The sequence below is a fragment of the Puma concolor genome, chromosome B4 (genome assembly GCF_028749965.1).
Source record: "Puma concolor isolate L17-30 chromosome B4, mPumCon1.1.hap2, whole genome shotgun sequence".
NCBI lineage: Eukaryota > Metazoa > Chordata > Mammalia > Carnivora > Felidae > Puma > Puma concolor.
In genome coordinates, this window is record NC_141673.1 from 83,089,124 (window position 1) to 83,111,488 (window position 22,365).

The 22,365-nt window shown below is 37.8% G+C and overlaps 1 protein-coding gene across 7 annotated transcripts in view; it reads left to right on the plus strand.

Annotated features, from left to right (window-relative positions):
* ITPR2 (inositol 1,4,5-trisphosphate receptor type 2) overlaps window positions 1-22,365 on the plus strand; it is a 515,364-nt gene that overhangs the window by 265,114 nt on the left and 227,885 nt on the right. For all 7 annotated transcript variants that reach the window (XR_015253713.1, XM_086713794.1, XM_025930361.2 and 4 more), the window contains 3 exons: window positions 1,827-2,017; window positions 7,598-7,740; window positions 13,245-13,353. Coding sequence is in view for 6 of the 7 variants with exons in the window: in XM_086713794.1 (XP_086569920.1) it covers window positions 1,827-2,017; window positions 7,598-7,740; window positions 13,245-13,353 (443 nt within the window). In the remaining variant the exon portion in view is untranslated. The remainder of the gene's footprint in view (window positions 1-1,826; window positions 2,018-7,597; window positions 7,741-13,244; window positions 13,354-22,365) is intronic.

Consider the following 22,365-nt stretch of genomic DNA (forward strand, 5'->3'; position numbering starts at 1 on the left):
TTTTTTTTTTTAAGTTTATTTATTTATTTTTGAGAGAGAGACAGAGAGAGGGTAAGAGAGAATGTCAAGCAGGCTCTGCACTGTCAGCATGGAGCCTATATGGGGCTCCAACTCACAAACCATGAGATCATGACCTGAGCCAAAACCAAGAGTCAGACATTTAACCAACTGAGCCACCCAGACACCCCATGGGGCCAGTTATTCTTGATGATAGTTTTCCCTGTGATTCTTGGTGGTGTGTTCATGGTTATAAAGGTCTTTAATGACTACATAGGCTCCACTTCAGTTTTGAGGGGTTTCTCTACTAGCATTTCCTATATAAATGACAGGTCTGACCCAGAGTTCTGGGTGAGGGGCTGAATAAATGATACAAGCTTTCCTTTGGAGTGTGTGTGTGTGTGTGTGTGTGTGTGTGTGTGTGAAGCAGAAGACCAGCTGAGAATACTGACAAGTGTTAAAATAGGAGAGCTTTGCTCAGGCGTTAGAGTCTTTTGTATATTTTCTCTTTTTGCTGGAGCTGCCTCTTCTCTCTTCCCTATTCGACTCCTTATTTGATGAAGATCTTTGGAGTTACTTCAAGCCCTGTTCTGCTTCTCTGTCAAGTCCCGACACCTTCATTTGGCATTCTTTCCAGACAGGTATTTCACTTTCATGAGAAAACATTTCTGCAGTTCCCTAACTTTATCCTCTGGATAAAAATTGCTGCTGCTAACTTCTCTGCTTATGCTAGTGAGAGGGAGGAGGGCCTTGGCTTCCCAGTGGTTCACATACTATGCTTTAATGAGTTGCCCTGATGACTCCCCTGTACCCCATTACCACTCTTGGTGTTCGTTCACTATATTCTGAGGAAGACCTGTTCTAACTCTTAGCTCTTGTAGAGCAGTGTATATTCTCTCCTTTTCTGAGGGACCAGTCATATCTTCATTCTGCTTGTAAAAATGCCTCAATATTTCTGTTTTCCTTATGGCAAGTATTCTCATTTTTTAGTACTGTGACGTAAGTCTGATGAAATACACAGTGAAATACAGTGAATTTTGGGAAGAAGGACATGTACCACGTGCCCTCTTCAAATGCAAATTTTTAAATACTCTTCAAGTTTTTATTTTTTTTCTTCAGATGTTTCACTGGCTGGAATCCTGCATGAGTGCTCATGTGTGTGCACACACATGCACATCAGTTGTACTAATGAGCGGACTGGCAGGATTTTATCATGTGTTTTGTGTCTTCTTTCATATTTTCCTTGGCAGTTGGGAAAGTACAAATTTTCATGGTTGTTATACACTGTTTTTCTATATTGATGCTCTATGAAGTTCATTTCAAACATTAATCATCAAGAAATCAAATAAGTTCTTGAATGTTTAATGAGCCCAGTTTAATAATCGGTCATGAGAATTGAAATACTTTCAGGTTAAATGCTTTTGTACTTACAGAAAAGAATTTAATGGCAGAGTTTAAAGATTTGATTTTTTCTTTTTTTCCTAGTTTTACTTAAATATAATTGACATCTTATATTGGTTTAGGGTATACAACATAATGACTTAATATATGCATATATTGCAAAATGATTACCACAATAAATTTAGTTAAGATTCATCACCTTAGGTAGTTAGAATGTTTTTCTTGTATGAGAACTTTTAATATTTATTCTCTTTAACAAATTTCAAATATATGATACAGTATTGTTAACTATAGTCACCATACTGTTCATTACATCACAGAACTTATATTTTTTTCTTTTTTATTCTATGCTTATAAGACCATTTTAGTAATGTGTAAGAAGCTTTAGTCAGATTAAGAGAAAAATATTTTAAATATTTCTTTTTCAGCAAAGAATCGCGGGATTGCCATTCCAGTGGATTTGGACAGCCAAGTGAATACTCTTTTCCTGAAGAGCCATTCTAATATGGTGCAGAGAGCAGCTATGGGTTGGAGACTATCTGCTCGCTCTGGACCACGTTTTAAGGAAGCTCTTGGAGGTCCTGCTTGGGATTATAGAAACATCATTGAAAAGTTACAGGTACAATAATAGCATGGAATGGCTTACTATTTTCTAAATTATAATTTTTAATATATGTAGTAACACAAATAAAATATGGTTAGAAATGTCAAATTCTAATTGGGGACCAGGCTTTACTTTACAATTCTCTACCAATACTACTCTTTTCAATTTTTATTAATGTTTGTTTATTTATTTATTTATTTATTTATTTATTTATTTATTTATTAATATAATTTGTTGTCAAGTTGGCTAACACACAGTGTATACAGTGTGATTTTGGTTTTGGGGGTATCTTTATTTGTTTTTGAGAGAGAAAGAGAGACAGAGCATGAGCATGGGAGGGGAGACACAGAATCCAAAGCAGGCTCCAGGCTTTGAGCTGTCAGCACAGAGCCCAACACGGGGGTTTGAACTCACAAACTGCGAGATCATGACCTGAGCTGAAGTCGGACACTTAACCAACTGAGCCATTCAGGCGCCCAATACTATTCTTTTTAAAAACATAGCTTCTATGTAAAAGTTGTTTAGTTATTTTTAGTGAGTATGTATTACTTAATGTGTTTGAAAGTATAGTAATGAGTTGTAATATCAAAACAATACCATAATAATAAGATTTGGAGAAATAAGTTACCGTAAATTCTCATGTAATAAATTAAATATTCATAACCTAGTTTCAGTTTATCTTTTAGTATTCTCTTCTAGTCCTATTGGTGAAAATGATGTAACCACCTTTAGTCCCAAATTTTTTACATAGTATCCCAATCCTGTGTTTGGCCTGGACATTCTGGGGACATCAAGTAAAGAGAGACATTACATTCATTTACTCAGGCTGCCATCACAAAATACCACAGACTGGGTGGTTTAAGCAACAGAAATTTATTTTATCATAGTTCTGGAGCTAGAAGCCCAAGTTCAAGGTGTTGACCCAAGTTCAAGGTTTCTTTCCTTCTGAATCCCCTCTCCTTGACTAGGTGGCCACCTGGTCACTGTGTCTTCCTGTGGTCATTCTTCTGTGCGCGTACATGTCTGTATCCTAATTGCTTCTTGTTGTAGGGACATCAGTCATATTGGATTAAAGCCTGCCCATATGAATTCATTTTACCTTAATTACCTCTTTAAAGGCCCTATATACAATAATAGTCACATTCTGAAGTACTTCAACATATGAGTTTTGTTAGGGAGACACAATTCAACCCATAACAGAAATCTTCCCACCCACATAATTGTAGACGATTTCATGGAGTCAATTAGGGTATGGTTTAAGGAAATTGTTTGGCTTGGAGAATAGTCAAGACGTGAACTGGAATAAATATTGCAAGAGGTCACATGTAGAATAATTGGTAGAGGTCCAGAGTTTTAATAGCTGAGTGTTATATGTGATTAAAAAGACAAGTTAGACTCAGTATGAAAAGCTTGAAGGCTATGAGTCATTAAAAATTTGGTGGAAATGTCATTATAAGTGATTAAACAGTTACTAGTTTTCAGGAAAGAATTATCAGGAAGAGACTAGAAGAGGACAGATTAGTTAAGAATCACTAAATATCTCAGCCAGGTGGCGGTATGAATGAAATGAAGAAAAAGGCCTTGCATCCAATAATGAAAGCAGGGTCAACAGACCTGGTGGCTCCTAGATGGAGATAAGAGAGAGACAGTGAGAGGCATATAAGAGGCACTGCTGTTTGGAAACCGGGTGATATTATTAAGACTTTTTATTGTAGCAGGGAAGGAAAGAATACAGTAAAAGGAGGTTGGCCATGTTCATTGATAATATGCTGAATCACATTAACAGATTGTGAAATGTATGGGAAATTAAGTCTATATTTGGAGATATTAGTTGGAGCAAGGACAGCAGATGGTGTTGCTAAAAGAGAGAATATAGTGATAGGAAAAACAAAGAACATCTTGTAAGAGGCCAGGGTGGCAGAATGGCCAAGTAAGAGAGACAAATGGCAGGGTCAAAAAGGAGAGGAGTCAGGTTCGTGAGAGCCAAATGAGTAGAACATTTCAGAGAGAGATGGACAGAAGTGTTAGCCAGCATAGAGAAGGAGTGCCTTGGACTTCTTTTGGAACACTCACTGGCATTCATTAAATAAATATGTCTTTGGTGAAAACAATACCAGCTACTGTGTGCTGGAGATAGAGCTGTGGGCTCTGTGCTCTCATGGAAGGTCTGTCCTCACCCATTACATGGATGCTTTAATGTTAGGTAATTAAAACTATGAGGGGCACCTGGGTGCCTCTGTCAGCTCAGCATCTGACTCTTGATCTTGGCTCAGGGCATGATCTCAAGGTTCATGAGATAGAGCCCCACGTTGGGCTCTGCACTGACAACAAGGAGCCTGCTTGGAATTCTTCCTCTCCCTCTCTCTCTGCCCCTCCACCACTCGTGTGTACGCACACGTGTGCTCTCTCTCTCTCTCTCAAAATAAATAAATAAACATTAAAAAAATGCTATGAATAAAATAAAGCATGGTAACAACATGGTGAAGAAATACTGGGAGAAAGATCTTTTAGCAGGGAACTCTACTCTGTTGAGGTGACATTTGAATTGAGATTCGAATTAATGAAGAGGAATAATCTATTCAAAGATTTGAGGACAGAGATTTTTATTGGGAGAAAATAGTAAATTCAAACGTATTTAGACCGGAATGAATTTGGCAGTTTTGAGGAACCAAGAGAAGCCCATTGGGGTGGAAGTTTAGTGAGCAAAGGAAGAGAGGATTATGAAATTAGGAACTCAGTCATGTAGAGACTTGCCTGGTAAGGCATTTGGATTTTATTCTAAGTGAGATGGCAAATCATTGGAGATTTTTCAGTAGAGGATAAGCATGACATGATTTACTTACTGGATTTTGAGAGATAAACAGATTATAGGGTCCAGACATGGAAGCAGTGAGTCTCTTGCATTAATTCAGGCAAAGGATGATGGCAGTGTGGCTTAAGTGGATAGTGATAGTAGTGAAGAGAGGTAGATGAATTTTGGATATGTTTGGTTGTAAGGCCAGCAGGACTTGGTAGATGGGTGGATGAGTTGTGGGGTGTTGGAAAGAATAGAGGATATGATATGATTGAATCATTTGCTAAGATAGGAATGGGAGAATTATAATCAGGAATTCTTTTGGGGGGATTTTAAGTGTGAGATACCTGTTTACATATCCACGTGGGTTTGTCAAACAGGCAGTTGAATAGGAGTCCAGAGTGGACATCTTGGCAAGATGTCCATGCAGGAAATATAAATGTGGGATGTTCAAGCACATATAGGATATTAAAACCATGGACTTGGATGAGATCCCTCGTAAGAAACGACCAGGAACTACTGGGAGTTGGCGGTGGAAAATAGAGAAAGTATGATGTCACAGAAGCCAAGAGCAGAAAGTGTTTGACAGAGTAGAAGCAAGTGTGTAAAATGCTTAGCAGTGGTTGGGTAAGATGAGGACAGCAAAATAAACACTGGATTTATTAATAGGGTGATGATTGCAGCTAACTGGTACTGCACAGTAATGATTACAAACATGTATCAAGGAATAAAAAGAGGCCAGTATGTGTTAGAGGAGGTTCTACATACTTACCTTTAATTCTTCCGGCAAACCCATGTGATTGGGAGTATAATTATCTCGACTTTTAATATGGGGGAATAACAAGTTAGAGAGATTACATATTGGCCCATGATCAAAATAAACGATGAAGACAGAATTCACATCATAGGAACCTGAGCACAATTTGTTTAGTAAATAAAATGAAGAGAGGTAATCTGAAAAATAGGCACCTTTTAGTGACATTTTATTAAATATGGTTATAGTTGATAAGCAGATTTTCTTCCCACCTTATATAATATCTAGTTTCCGATTTATGTTATTTCCTTCCTGGTAGTTTCTTTTACCTGTCGTCAGAATTTTCTCAGAAAGCTTATTAGAATAGTTGAAGTAGAAATGGTCACTTTTTCTAAAAAGGAAACAAAGAATCCAGCAAGAATTAACTCCCGAACCCTAGACATAAGAAATGAAGAGAGGTGGTACCCCCATCTGTGCTGCTATAGCTGAAAGTAACAGAAAGCAATTTACACCAGTTTTCTGCTTAACAAAATATGTCACAGGTATGGGTGAAATTACTCCTGAAACCATCATTACACTATATGTTCACTAACTTGGATTTAAATAAAAATAAATAAATAAAAGGAAAAATAATATTGCCTTATGTGAGAAGATTTTTTTTTGTCTTTTAACACAGTTATTTTAAAAACAAAAAAGGGATGCGTTAGTCATTAAAGAATCTTCAGTAAATTGTCATTGCCCACAGACCATTTTAGAAACATGTTGGTGCGAATGCACTCAGCTATAATTAACACGATTATAACTAAAAGTGGCTTAAACAATAAAAAAAAAATACATCATTCCACATAGCAAGGAATCTGGAGTTGGGACTCTTCCTACATTGGTTAATTTAGTAGCTCGATAGATCAAGGCACTGACACTGTTGGTCTGTTGGCTTTCAGCTTAAGGCTGGTCTCCAAAGGTCTTATGAGGGCTGCCTCACATTTTGGGTTCACATTCTCAAGCTGTCTTGAGAGCCTTAGGTAGTTTCCAAAGAGTATGCCCCTTCCTCCCCTAACACACACCACCGTCTCTGCTTAGCAAGCCTCACCCGATGTCCTGTTAGCCAGGACTGTGTCACATAATCATGCTTAGACTAATCACTGGGAGGGGAACTGGAATGACCATTATTGGCTTATACTAATCAACCATGACCCTAGGCTGAGAGGCCTCATCTCCCTGAGGACGTTGCTCCCTAATTGAGAAACAACATGGGAATTCTATTAGCAAGAAGGATGAAGAAAAGCTCTTGGTTAGGTGACCAGTAATGTCTATCAAAAAATGTAATTTGAGGGGCACTTGGGTGGCTCAGTCAGTTGAGTGTCTGACTTTTGATTTGGGCTCAGGTCATGATCTCATGGTCGTTGGATCATGCCCCACGTCAGGCTCTGCACTGGGCATGGAGACTGCTTGAGATTCTCTCCCTCCTTCTCCCTTTGCCCTTCTCCCTGCCTGTGTGCTCTCTCTCTAGAAAAATTGAAAAAAAAAAAAAAAGTAATTTGAAATAGTATTAAATGTCATCAAATCCCTGTGAAGTGCTAATACTGCTTCAAATATCATATCAAGGAATTTCCCTGTTGGAAGATATGGTTAGTTCCAGATGGTCAGAAACACATAGAGAATCTTTTTATTTTTTAGCTGTTCCTCAAAAAATATCCCGCTTTAGCCTAATTTGCTGAATACCTACCGGGTCTCTGTTAAAATCCTAGATACTATAGGGCTCATCACAGTGGCTTTACTGACTTTTCACTTTGTATATATATCCTTAGAAATCATCTACCTACCCACCCTTCTCTTATCTTGTAAATGAAAAAGGTGGCCCAAGCAGTACTCATATAGAAAAGCAGACTGTACTTAAAGCACAGACTTTTGATGCCATGGGAAGGTAGGGTGCATCTCTGAAATTCCAAGTCTCATTTCTGGTTAGTATTCTTAGGCCTGTCATATCTTAAAAGTATGAAGTCTGATTTAGATCTTCACATGGGTTCTCTTGTGCTTTATTTCTCAGGATGTCGTGGCCTCCTTGGAACAACAGTTCAGCCCAATGATGCAGGCTGAGTTCTCAGTGTTGGTTGATGTGTTGTATAGTCCAGAACTACTGTTCCCTGAGGGGAGTGATGCAAGAATAAGATGTGGTGCTTTCATGTCCAAGTAAGTGTGTACAATCTGAGATTCTGCTTGTGTTACCAAACCAAGACGGCCTCTAACACATTTCTGCTTTTTACTCTGCTGGTACATAATGATAGTCCACAGAGTACATGAAAGGTCTGAAATGCATGTTAAAATATACTTCCAAAATAATTAACTTGATTCAATTGAAATTTCTCTTTGATGAAGGTCAGGTTATATTTTGCTGAAATTTCCTGAAAATGAAATGTGTCATTATTGGGCACAAAATTTCACATGCAATTGTTTTTTTGGTTCTAATTCCTCGCTATAACCATATGGGGTGACCTTCCAAAAGATTCCTGTTTCACGTCACTTATTTTCTTTAACAGAGAGGAAGGAAGGGGAACTAGCATTTATTGAGGTCTTACTGTGTGCATCGTTGTCCTCCGTGTGCTTACCTCTCGTATCATCTATCTGCACGAACACTCTGAGAGATTGACGTCTCAGCCTCATTTTAGTGGTGAGAAGGCTGAGGCATGCTTCAGATGAAGAGCTGTGACGTCTCGGCCCAGCACCCGGCCATGCTGCCTTGATCTTCCTCATCTGCAGCCCTCTCATTTACTTATTTCTCTCAGCATTTTTTGGGGAATTGTCAGATCTAGTATAGCTGATGTGTTTATCCTAGAATATTTCCATTTTTGTGGTAAATGAGCAATTCTCAAGGAAGAGCTGCAAGTTCTGACAGAAAATGTAACCAGCTCCAGAAAAAAAAGAGACATATCATAATGCTGAGGGTGCTCACTGAGTAATTCACTCACGACGGCCTGTCAGGTGTACTTGGTCTTCTTGGGAAGAGTATTTTGATGGACAGTCGGAGGAGGCTGCCAACCCCTTGACCATTATCCATCACAGCTAATTCCTGTGTCATTGAGGACATTGCTCAAAGAGGTCTCAAAACCCCCTCTGTTGACTGTGATGCACTGAGGCAGAAATGGAAGGACTGGGGGACACAAGAAGTGTGTTCTTGCTTTTTCCAATTAAAGCTGGGATTTGCAGAGAGAAAACAAGATATGGGATGAGAAGAACTGACTACAGGAATCATGTTGAATGGGTGGTATTTCTGTATTATGGCCTGAATCATGGATTCTTGGCTCTAGACCCTCTCTGTCTTATAGGGACTGGAAAGAATGTGTTTGTCTGGACACTTGCCAGTCTCCTAACAAGAATTTTTAAATGAAGAGGTCCAGAGTATCTGCAAAACTGATGACTGTGGAAGCCATTAGAAAAAAAATTCAGGGGGCGCCTGGGTGGCGCAGTCGGTTAAGCGTCCGACTTCAGCCAGGTCACGATCTCACGGTCCGTGAGTTTGAGCCCCGCGTCGAGCTCTGGGCTGATGGCTCAGAGCCTGGAGCCTGTTTCCGATTCTGTGTCTCCCTCTCTCTCTGCCCCTCCCCCGTTCATGCTCTGTCTCTGTCTGTCCCAAAAATAAATAAACGTTGAAAAAAAAAATTTAAAAAAGAAAAAAAATTCAGTAGAGATATTGGGTAGTAATTCAATATAAAAAATAGGGCCTTTGGGAAATATCCTTTACCTCCTGTGAATGTATATCAATGCATAGAATATTAATTAGAAAGTGGGTAATAAAAATATAAAAAATAAAAAGTGGGTAATAAATGAGAATTTTAACTCCAGGAAATTAATATGATACTACAGATATATCCCAGAGGGTTGATAATCTAGAACAGGACTGGCAACCACTGGCTTCACGGTACACTGGTCCTTTTGATCATTTTTACAAATAAAGTTTTTTGAAACATAGCTACACACTTTCATTTATATATTGTCTGTGTGGCTATCATACCAGTGTCAGCTGGTGGCCACAGAGGTTGTATATACGGCCCACACAGCCTAATCGTTTACTCTTTGGCTCTTGAGGAAAAAAGTTGGCTGGCTCAGTGTCAAGAATGAGGCTGTCAATACAATAGTTACGAACTGCACATAGCTATTCAAGTTAAAATTTAAGTTAATAAAAATAAAAATAAAATATTCAGTTCCTCAGTCACATTTGCCACATTTTAAGTGCTTAATAGCCATATGTAGCTAGTAGCCAACAAATTTATAGCACAGATACGCAACATTTCAATTATTGCAGAAAATGTTATGTTGGATGGCACCAGTCTAGATCTTAAAGATATACATCTATGAAAAGATGATATAAAGTTAACTCAAAATGCCAAAAAAATATTGACCTGTGCTGCAAATGTGCTGAAAGCAAATCCGTTGCAACACCAGGTATCTAAAAGGAGAGAAACAGAGCAAAATAATAGTGGGAACATATTACAGATAATACACCAAGATGGGAAAAAAATGTCACATACTTTAGTGGTTAGAGAAGAGATTTTTGTGTTATTATGATTTTAGTATGGCCAGCGACTTGGGAATATCTGTTTTCTGCTCTAGTGATTATCCTACCCTTTCCCTAACTCTGTGAAGAACCAAGGGTTTTATTTGCAAGGATATCTAATGAAATTAGAATCCAACTTTATTAATAGCTATGCAAGAGCCCTTGTATTACTGTGCAGAGCTCTCTGGTAAAGCTTAGCTAGAGAATACAGCTTAGGTCCAAGGCCTTAGTGGGGCTTCTGACTTGCTCAAATGAATTTCATTCTTGGAACATGTTGACTCAGATGGGTCTGCTGGAGAATGTGAGGGATAGATCCCAGGAAAGAACCCAAATGCACATGTCTATTTTGTCGTATGGAGAGAGAAGAGAATAAAGAGAGAACAGGTCAATGTGGGTGTTAACCTTTAAGGCATCTGGTTACAATATTCAAATCACCACTTACTCCTCCCTTATGAAGGATAATCTCAGTGTTTATCACACTGTGGGATGTGTTTCACTTATGAGTTTAAAAATTAATTTAGAAAGAGAGGCAGCCACTGATTTAAAAAATGAATTAGGGGAAGATATAAAAATCAGAGTTCATCTCATATAGTAAAAGTAACTTTTGTGTTAGTTTAATACACCTGTATTTATATGGTGAGTTGTTTCATGAAATTTATTTTTGCATAGATCATAGAAAAAAATATTAGAAGGCCATGGATTTTACTCAACCAAACATTATGTAATGGGCAAATACCTTGTATAAACCCCTAGAAGATGGTATTCACCCTTATGCTTGCTATTTGCAAATCATTAGTAAATTAAGTATTTATCTAAGAGGAGTTAAAGAAAATTAAAATAGTCTGAGAGAAAAAAATAAAAAGAAATTGACAATGCCCACCAAAACTATTTTAATGGATCAAAGACTACTACGTGAAAGAAAAGACCAAATAACAGAAGTTTCAGGAAGGCAGATATTTTCCTTGCAAGAGAACTCTAGAAGAATTATTCTGCCTGCTGAGCCTGACCACGTGGATCTAGAACACCTTGTCTGAGTTCACGTGTCTAAGAGGAAATCACTTTTCCTTTCCTGCATGCTATTCCTTCAGCATGACCTAGGTATCATTGAAAAGTATTGCTGTCCATCTGTTCACCCAGTCCATAAATTTCAGGTGTCTATGATCTGCCCTTCCTCCTCTTCTTCTATTTCCCATTTGTCATTACTTACCAAGTCCTGGCTATTTTATTTCTCTATTACTTCTTGCATCATAACCCCATCACATGCCCTGTTCACCCCTGGCCTTGTTCTCACTCTTCCATGTTGTCTTTCACATGTGGGCAGGGCCATTCAGGTCCTTGATAATGGTGGTTCCCTATTTTCTATAAAGTCCACTGTTTAGCATAATATTCCCAGTTCCTTCTTTTCAGATTGCATGTCTTACCCTGTCTTCTTTCATGTCTTCATGTGTCAGCTGGCAGTTGGAGTACTTATCATTTCCTGTATATGATGGTCAGCTTTCTGCCTCTGCCCTTTGTTCATATTGTGCCCTTTGGAAGGATGTCTTCCCTCCCCACCTTTCTCTGCTAGGTGAAATCTTCATTGTTAGAAGTTACTCTTCACTGAAACCTCTGATCAGCCCTAGGAAACTCCCCCAACAGAACGTAATCATTTCTTTGTCTAGTTTATGGTATGTGTCATTACCTGTGTTGTAACACTTATCATATTATATAGAGGTGGCTGTGTGGGGACTCTCTTCACAGTAACTCTGAGACTCAAGAGATTAGTAAATGCATGGTGTCACCACAGAATGGTGCTTCAGAATCTTGACTCTGTAGTCAGATGGACTTGGGTCTATTTCCAGATCCCACCACTTAATGATTGTGTAACTGCAGGCAAGTTGCTTTATCTCTCTGGGCCTCTGTTTTCTCTTGAGCCCGATAGTAGAACGTGTAGCATTGTGAGGGTGAACTGAGAGAATCCATGGGAAGTCCTCGTACTTCACCTTGACGCCTGATAACCACTTACTAGGTATTATCTAGTGAAAGCTCACTTTTCCTCAGGGTTTCCCCATGGTACTCCTGTTATGCCACTGAAATGGGACCATTACATTATGTTTGACATCATTTTGTTTTTCTAGGAAGACATATCTCACAGGGTCATTGTAGGAACCAGGTTTTTAAGAGTTATATATGTTAAACTATAAATAGTGATTATAAACATTTTGCTTGGTTTTGAGTTCTTGAGGATGGTATATAGCTGTGATCCTCAAACTCTTCTCCTGAGAGGACACCAGTGCAAAGGTTACCACTACAAAATTAGAGTTTTTGCCCAAATTATAGTAAAATAGTCAATGGAGGGGCACCTGGGTGGCTCAATCAGTTGAGCATCTGACTCTTGATTTCAGCTCAGGTCATGATCCCAGGGTCATGGGATTGAGCCCTGCATCAGGATCCATGTTAAACATGGAGCCTCCTTAAGGTTATCTCTCTCTCTTTCTCTCTCTCTCTCTCTCTGTCTGTCTCTCTCTCTCTCTCCCTCTGCCCCTCTCCCGTCCCTCTCTAAAATAAAAAAATAAAAAATAAATAAATGGATAGACTGTCTTGATGTTACTTTGTTGTTGTTTTCTGCTTCTAATTACAAAACCGCCGATTTCTACCAAGTCCTAGCAGTGAAAAATAGCACATTATTATTATTAATGCAAACTGGAAAGCAGCCCATTATGCTAAGGTTGCAGTGTTGTATACTGCTACAGCACCTGTATCATTAAGGTACACAGTACAGAGAAAATAATATAGTACAACATAATGAAATGTAATATGCTACAAATATTCATATTTCTCTACTACTCAAATTGCTTTAGTTCATACAATGGGATTAAACATCATCAGTGTCTCATTGTCTTTTAGAGTATTGTGTCCCACTAAAAGTACGCTACTTGAATAAATTTAAAAGCACTGAGATATACCACCTATAAAACAAAGGATGGTTTGTAATACAAAGTTTATGAGCTTAAGTGTAATTTTAAAAAGTTTTTAAAATAGGTATCTTGTTTACTTCATATTTTCAAATAATAGTGTGATGTTTTTTTCCCTCTAGTATATGTTAGTATATAGCTCAAAGAGAAATCACTGTTGTATTTAAGGTTTCATGTTTTGCTTTCAGGTTGATTAATCATACAAAGAAACTGATGGAGAAGGAAGAAAAGTTGTGCATTAAAATTCTCCAGACTTTACGAGAAATGCTAGAGAAGAAAGACAGCTTTGTGGAAGAGGTAATATGGTTTTAATGTTTAGTATTTGAAAATCAAGTAAAATTTCTAGAATACTGTAACCAATGAATTACACAGGCTATGATACGATTGCTTGTATTACGTACCGATGGCATGTGTACTTAGATGAATTAGATAATCTCAGTTTTTATGGCATTCGTCTTTCGTGTCTGCTTTCAATTGAGAAAAAAAACAACTAAGATTAGAATGGCTAAGTATTTGGGTTATTTGTTTTATTATATTTTATCTTGAATATGTGTATTTTTCTCATGTAGACAAATGACCTTTTTTACAATGAACAACTGAGATTCATGATTAAAATTTCATATAAAGTTCTGCTGAGTATTGAAATGGCCCATGCACTTGGGCACATGTTGATCTTTTATTGTAAATAATTGTCTGGTCCATTTTCTATAATGTTATGCCAGGTATTATAAAATAATACTATTTTTTATAAGCAAAATAGTATGTTTCTATTCTTACCTGTATTAAGTATTGCACAAATGATTCTCAGGGAGAACTTAGAGATAATAATTGTCATTTGTTATTAAAAATGACAGCTCAGGTGCTCATTAGGAGATAGCTAGCAGCATGTTTAATACCCAAGGTGATACACTTAAGTATAAAATATAAATCCAGGGGAGGTTTTTTTTTTTTAAGCTAGCTACCTATACCTATAAACTCTTAGGTATCAAACAAAATGTGTACATGTTCCTTAATAACTTTTGGTATGATTCCATAAATACTCATCATCTGATATATTTAAAATTGGAAGAATTTATTTATTAATTTATGTATATGCTATCTAATTCCAAAAAGATCATATGGTAGTTTTTTGTTGTTGTTGTTGTCGTTTTTAACTTAATCCATAGAAAATAAATGTAATGGCATCTTGGGTATTCATTGAAGGGGTATAACTTCAAAATACTCCATTTGAATCAGAGGCTTGCTTTATACCCAAAATGATTCTTGCTTTGCATTAATTCTCTTCATCATTTCATCTATCTTTGGGAAGCAAATTATGGAAATAAAGGTTGTTAGTGCTATTTTGGCAAATGCTTCTATGACCTAGGACTCAAGAAAAATGCTCATAGGTCTGAGTTTTTGGCATAGTTGTAAAAAATGGTAAATTTCAGACTTCCTTGTTATCCTTTTCCAGTTTCTTAAAATATTGCTCTAGATGGTTTGATTTTGACTGAAGTACTAGATCCTAAATAGAAAAATGGGGTCAATATAAATTTTTGACAGAGGAGTGAGGTTTACGGTAATAGTAACTTGTGGTTAACAGGAGACACATGATAAGAGTTGCACTTTTATGTAACAGATTATTATTGAACTATTCTCAAGGAAAATAAGAAAGAAATCAAAGAAGATTTTACTTTGACTAGTCAAGAGTATTTGAGTGTATCTCCCAAACCACCCTAGAATAAATCATGCTGGCGCCTGTTCCTCCTTTCCATTCCCACTGCTCTCACTGGTTCAGGCTTTCACTATCCCTTGCCTACAAGACTCCAGTAGTCTGCCTCTCTGAGACAGAGCTGGAAGGGAGGCAGAGATGCTGTTTTCAAAAGTCCAAGAGGCACCATTGACATATTATGTGAATGGCACCACCAGGACATAGCCTTTAGGGAAGAGTTAAGATGAGAAAGGCTAGTTGGGCTTATTCACTCAGTCATTTAACACATATACTGTGAGCCATATTAAATACTGGTTATTGTGCCTGGTCACTGGGGATAAGTGACACAGCTTGCCAAGAGCCACTGCACATGCCACAGCTCACATGCTAGACGACTCCTGGAATAGTCTGCAGAGATCATAAAAGCCTTTCAGAAACTTTCAGGGGCTCCGCACTGCTTTCATATTCCAGACTCTCTCTTATGTCCCTAGTGCTTTCTCCCCCCACCCTTCCTCATCCATTTACCTCCAGAAATCTGTGTTAATGTGTGCCTGACATGTCCCTCAGGCTTACCCTGCACTGAACATTTGGAATCATGTATTGCTAAAATCCAGACAAACCTCAATAACTCCTAGTGATATTTTTGTGGAGGAGCTCTGATGGGTGGTACTTATCAGTTGTTCCAGTCAGCGACGATGACTTTCTCAATAGAATTACCAAAATACATTGTGCCTCTCTTTTATGACACTTCAGGCTATTTCTGAGTATGTAGCCCAAGTATTTATAAATAATGTCATTGAGACCCAGAGAGGTTATGTGATTTGCCTGAAGTCATACAGCAAATTCCAGACCAGGACTTAAATTAGCTCAATTATTCGTCTCATTGGAGGGGAGTTAAATGATTCACCACTCTGGGTGAAATGACTCTCGCGATAGATTCAGAAAATAATCAAAACTATTATTTTACACTCATTGTGTGCTCTCAGAAAAAAAAGAAGCCTGGTTATCGGTAGCAGGATCATAGGCTGTTTTCATGATTGTATTAGTTTTCCATTTACCAAAAATTTAGTGGTTTAAAATCACACAAGTTTATTACCTTATAGTTTGGGAGGTCAAAAGCCTGAAATCAAGGTATTGGCAGGGATACATTCTATCTGGAGACTGTAAGGGAGAATTTCTTTCTTTGCCTTTTCTAGTTTCTAGAGCCTCCTGCATTCCTTGGCTTGTGACTCAGTCCTCCATCTTCAAAGCCGGCAACGTTGCATCTTCCAACCTCCCCGGCCCCCAACCACCACCACGTGCTCTCTCTCAGACACACTCACTCCATTGTCATATCTCCTTCTCTTACTCTGACCCTTCTGCCTCCCTCTTATACTTAGGCTTATATTGGACCCACCTAGATAATCCAGTATACTCCTCCTATCTTAAGATTCTTAATCACATCTGCAAAATCCTCTTGCCATGTAGCATATTCACTGGTTCTGGAGGTTAGGACATAGACACATTTGTGGAGGGCCACCATTCACTATATCACAATGATTCTTTTACTGACAGTGAGAAATGACATGTAGTACGTAGATGGAATGTTTACTTGTGGCTGATTAAAATTTCTGGGTAGGACAGTATAAATGTAAATGAATGTAACAAAAAATGCTTTGAATTTATAGCGCTTTGCTGTTTTCAAAGTATTTTAAAATACTTTGCTACCTTTGGACAGCTCTAGGAAATATGTGGGGCTGGTGGTGTTATCTCCACATTTGTAATGTGGAGACACTCGGAATGGTGTGAAGTCACAGAAGGTACCTAATATCTTGTCTAATATCTGGATTTCTACCATCAACTGTTTTTCTACTATCTGTGTATCAAAGCATTTCCAAAAGATCTCTCAGAAGTCAAAACAGCAAATTCATACCAGGGTTTTTCACACTAGCTATCCTAATACAGGTTTCCTCTGCTATCCCAAAGTGGAATGTTCTCTAAAACCTTTCATAGGCCAAAATGGTGTAAAACAAATAAGCGATTACAGTTAATTAATTAATCGATTTTAAATGTTTATTTATTTTGAGACAGAGAGAGAGAGAGAGAGAGAGAGAGCAGAAGAGGGGCAGGAAAAAAAAGGGAGAGAGAGATTCCCCCACAGGCTCGACACTCAGTATAGAGCCCAACGCGGGGCTCAGTCTCACAATCTTGAGATCATGACCTGAGCCGAAATCAAGAGTCAGATGCTGAACTGACTGAGCCACCCAGGCACCACTGCACCATTAATTTATATGGAAATTTTTTATGCATTCCTAGGCCTAAAATATAGTCTCTCTAAGGCTTTTCTAATACCTCAGGGCACACCTTGCTAATGAATGCACAGAATAAATAAAAACAAAGCACAGGTGCTCACAGACACAACTCAAAATTCTGGTGACTTCATGTTGCGATGCTGAGTGTGGTTCCCAGGGAAGGAGCTTGGTGGGGCCATTCCCACTGCTTGAGGTCCCTGCTGCCTCTATAAGAGCTGTCCAGCTCTCCGGCAAAGCAAATGTTGAATGCCTTTTTTGCTTTTGCCTTTTATTGTAGAAGTGAAAATCTTCAGAGTTCTTTCAGTTAGCAAAAACAGGTACTAATATAGGTCTTTTATAAATGCGAAGTGATGTGCCATGAACTTGCAAAAAGTGCAGGGATACATTTGAGACTCCACCTGTTTAAATTTAAAACCTTAAAAAAAATCACCATTTACATTTATGTTTCTTTGGTCTCTGATATCCGAAGTTGTGTCTGTTTGTGTAGCTGATAAAATGAAAATAAAATAGAACAATGAAGCACAAATTTACTTCATGGTTGAGTTTGATGCCCTTTGAAGCAATTTCCAACTTTAAGATCTCAGTTTTCTGATTTTATTTGCCTTCTCTGTATGATATATTAAAAAATTTTTTTTTAAATGTTTATTTACTTTTGAGAGAGGAAGAGAGACAAAGCACGAGTGGGGAAGGGGCAGAGAGAGAGTGGACACAGAATCCGAAGCAGGCTCCAGGCTTTGCGCTGACAGCAGAGAGCCTGATGTGGGGCTTGAACTCATGAACTATGAGATCATACCCGAACCAAAAGTGAATGCTTAACCGACTGAGCCACCTAGGCGCCCCAATTCTCTGTATGATATATTAAGTAGAATCATCATGTAATTACATTTTATGTGGTATTTAGTCAATTATTTAAAAACATTTATAATTTATAATACTATGATTGCAATTCCTAGATGAATTTTACTTAGTATTCTTCCTTGTTTCATGTTTCTTAGTTTGTGCCAAAAATTTGAGAAATAAGATGGGCAATAGCTTGAAGATTTCCAATAGACTATTATAAGTAGAGGAAAATTTAATTTTCTGTTATGTGTGTCTCTGTGTGAATCATCTAGTGATCATACATGTACCATATGTTATGGTATAAATTATAGTACTTATTTTTATTGAAGGATAAAACATGAAAATTATATATAAAAAGTCCTTAAAGGGAAAAATTACTAGAGTTTTATAAAAATTCCATGTAAGTATTGTTTGTTTAGGTGATTCTGGTAGGAAAGCAAAAAACAAATTACAAAGGATATAATTCTAACAACCTTGAAATCCCTTTGGGATTGGTCATGTTTGGAAGCATTTTACAGGTAACAACAGCTGGTATATTTATTTGCATTAAAAAATATGTAGGGGTGCGTGAGTGGCTCAGTTGGCTCAACATCCAACTTGTTTTTTTCTCAGGTCATGATCTCACAGTTTGTGGCTTCAAGCCCTGCATCAGGCTCAGTGCTGACAGTGTGGAGCCTACTTGGGATTCTTTCTCTGCCCCTCCCCCACTCACACGGGCATTCTCTCTCTCTCTCTCTCTCTCTCTCTCTCTCAAAATAAATAAATAAAACATTTAAAAAATAAAAATGTATGTTGACAATCTGGGGAGAGAAGCAAGAGAAGGAATGTTTTAAAATGGCTTTAGGGCAGTGAGATTTCAAATGTTCTCTATCCTTTAAGCCATTTTGTCCCACTCTTATCTGTATGACCTCTCTACCACAAAAAAAGACATAACTTGATAGCATATGTGTGCTGTTGAACAGAGCAGTGTAATTATAGCACCACACCATTATTTTGCATATTTTTTAAATGTTTATTTATTTATGTTGGGGGGAGGGGCAGAGAGAGGAAGAGAGAATCCCAAGCAGCCTCCATCTGGTGATAGCACAGAGACTGATGCAAGGCTCAATCTCATGAACCATGAGATCATGACCTGAGCCAAAATTGAGTCGGATGCTCAACTGACAGAGCCAGCCAGGCACCCCTGTTTTATGTATTTAAAGACATTTCAGGGTCTCTACCTGAGTAAGCATTTACCTGAGGTGGTAATGGAGATACAAACTTTTGTGGGTTGGATAGAGGTGAGCTGATGAGGGGGAGGAGGAAGCAAGAAGGACTTTGTTCAGAGGATTGGTTTAGTTTAAAGATTTTTTTTCTTCATCTTACACTCTTTAGTATACATGTCCATTAAGATTTATGGAGCATTACTGGGGCGCCTGGGTGGCGCAGTCGGTTAAGCGTCCGACTTCAGCCAGGTCACGATCTCGCGGTCCGTGAGTTCGAGCCCCGCGTAGGGCTCTGGGCTGATGGCTCAGAGCCTGGAGCCTGTTTCCGAGTCTGTGTCTCCCTCTCTCTCTGCCCCTCCCCCGTTCATGCTCTGTCTCTCTCTGTCCCAAAAATAAATAAACGTTGAAAAAAAAAAATTTAAAAAAAAAAAAAAAAAAGATTTATGGAGCATTACAAATTATTCCTCTCATAAAAAATATATAAATCATAAATATAGATGTCTATAAGCTCTGATCTAAATATATAACATGTAGCTTCTGTAGTTTAGAACTGGAAAAGATAACGAGTCCTGAAAGTATTTGCTGATAGCCTGTGGAACTGGTAAAGTTACTTTACTTAGGCGGCAGTCAGAGAAGTTGACCTACGTGGAATGCCAGTCATAATTTCCCCTGAGAATATATTGCTATCTACTCATAAATTACACTGACATACATATAATCTACAGGACAACAAAGATATTTTAGTCAAATTCAATATTCTTAAAATGTTCAGGTTAAAATGCCAGTATCCTTGGAGTTAATAGAAACTTCCTCTATAATAGCTATGGAGTGGTTTTAACCACTGGTTTTTATAAATGGGAGCAGCCCAGCATTTATCAGGAGCTTACTGTTCCTGATCCTTTATATGTATTATCTTTTTTTTTTTTTTTAAATTTTTTTTTTAACGTTTATTTATTTTTGGGACAGAGAGAGACAGAGCATGAACGGGGGAGGGGCAGAGAGAAAGGGAGACACAGACTCGGAAACAGGCTCCAGGCTCTGAGCCATCAGCCCAGAGCCTGACGCGGGGCTCGAACTCACGGACCGCGAGATCGTGACCTGGCTGAAGTCGGACGCTTAACCGACTGCGCCACCCAGGCGCCCCTTTATATGTATTATCTTATTTTCATCTTCAAGCCCATGTTATAGGAGGTCCTCTTACCTCCCTTTCACTAGTGAGGAAACAGGTATGGAGGATAAGGTCACACATCCAACAGGCGGAAGAGAGCTGGTAAACCAGCCCAGACATTTTGGCTCCTGAGCTCACACTCTTAATCAGCATATTGGAGCCACACAGGTTATATGACTTATAATCATAACCTTTTATTTTCTCAGATATTCAGCTAAATAAAATGAGTTCTTTGATTTTATTCTTGATAAAATTTGCATACACATATACTGGAAAGCATAAGCCTTTTATTCAGTGAGCTGCTAAGGAAGAGGCTTGAGATTTCAGACCAAGTTGATTGGGAACAGTTTATGACACAATAGCTGTGGGGTTTTTTGGGTTTTATTGTTACAGCCCTACAGATCAGTATCAGAGCTCCCCACATCCCACCCTGTGATCATGGTCTGAGTTGTTAGTACCCTGAATATTAGATTTAAAAGTTCTAAACAGTGCTTTATAAGATGACCATCATAGGCAGCCCCTTGCGGAAATGTGGCATTCAACAAACAGCACAGCATCTAATTGAGAGCTGTGATCTTTACCAATGCCCAGGTGGGGTAGGTGGTATTTACACATTGAACAATAATGGCAGATAGTGGCTTCTTGATTTAAAAGTTGGTATCTGGAGTGATATGGAATAAAGGTCTTTAAGAAATGTTGCCTTCAATTATTTTTAAGATATCTTCCATCATTTTTTTTTAACTCTAAAATTTACTGTCAGCTGAGTTAACAAGAATTTATTCTTTCCCTCAGCAGGAAAAAAATCATTGTAACTAATCTTTTATTTCATATTTTGAGGAGCAGCAAAAAAAGAATAAGGAATTATACCAAGGAGCTTACCTCCTACTTCAAATATGCAGACCTGTCAGTCTCGGCAGTAATCACATTGTTGCAAATTTATAAATTGTATCAAGCTACTCTTATCATAAGAGTCTGTGCAGAATCATTCACCTTCTACGCACATACTAATTTTACTCTCTAGCAGGCAAATAAACAAATTTAAGTAGAATTGCTATACAGAGTGCACAGTAGCTTAAGAATTTGATAATAACTGTTTTGCTAGGGGAAAATAAATTTCAGTTTTTAGTATCAGCTGTGTTTTGTAGACTTTCTTACTAAATACATTTTAGAGGTGAATGCAACTTTTTTTTGCAGTGTTCTAATGCTGTTTTAAACTATGTACATACAAGAAGTGATGTGGCACACATACTGTTCTATCTTAATCATTCGTATGTTGGGAGTGTGTGTATTATTTAAATATAGATAACTAGATGGTTGGAAATATGAAAATATGTTGATGTCTCCTTAAAATAAGAGATCTTTTTAAGAACATAATTAATATACTCTTTCACTTTGGAATCTTGATTATATTTTCATCTAGGCAATGATCATTAAGATGGACATAAAAGCAATAATTGTTTATAGAAATTTACTTCTTTCAATTGCTGAGCTGGCTGGTGACTGGTTAAGCTATGAAATTGCTAAGTTTACCCAATTATAGTCATTATAACCTCATTATTGCAAAAAATTTATAAAATTCTTTTTTTTTTAATTTTTAAATGTTTATTTATTTTTGAGAGACAGAGCATGAGTGGGGGAGGAGCAGAGAGAGAGGGAGACACAGAATCTGAAGCAGGCTTCAGGCTCTAAGCTGTCAGCACAGAGCCTGATGCAGAGCTCGAACCCACGAACCATGAGATCATGGCCTGAGCCGAAGTCAGATGCTTAACCGACTGAGCCACCCAGGCGCCCCTAAAAAATTTATAAAATTCTTAATTACACCTTGTCTTTACTTTTCTGTTTTAAAATCTGACAGCATTGCCTCAGTAGTTTTTGAGATATGCTGTGATTCTGTAGGGATCAATGACTAAAATATCATGATGAAAACATTATCAGTCCTCAAAATTTAGCCAACCATTCATTGCTTCTAGTAAGTGTAAGACATTTGGTAGTTAATGATTGTAGATGAAAAATGGTATTGTGATTAAAGAAAAGAAAGAAGAACAAAAAGAAAAACACATGAAAATTAATATATTATGAAACTATGATGCTAGTTCTTTCCACCTAAATCTAAGT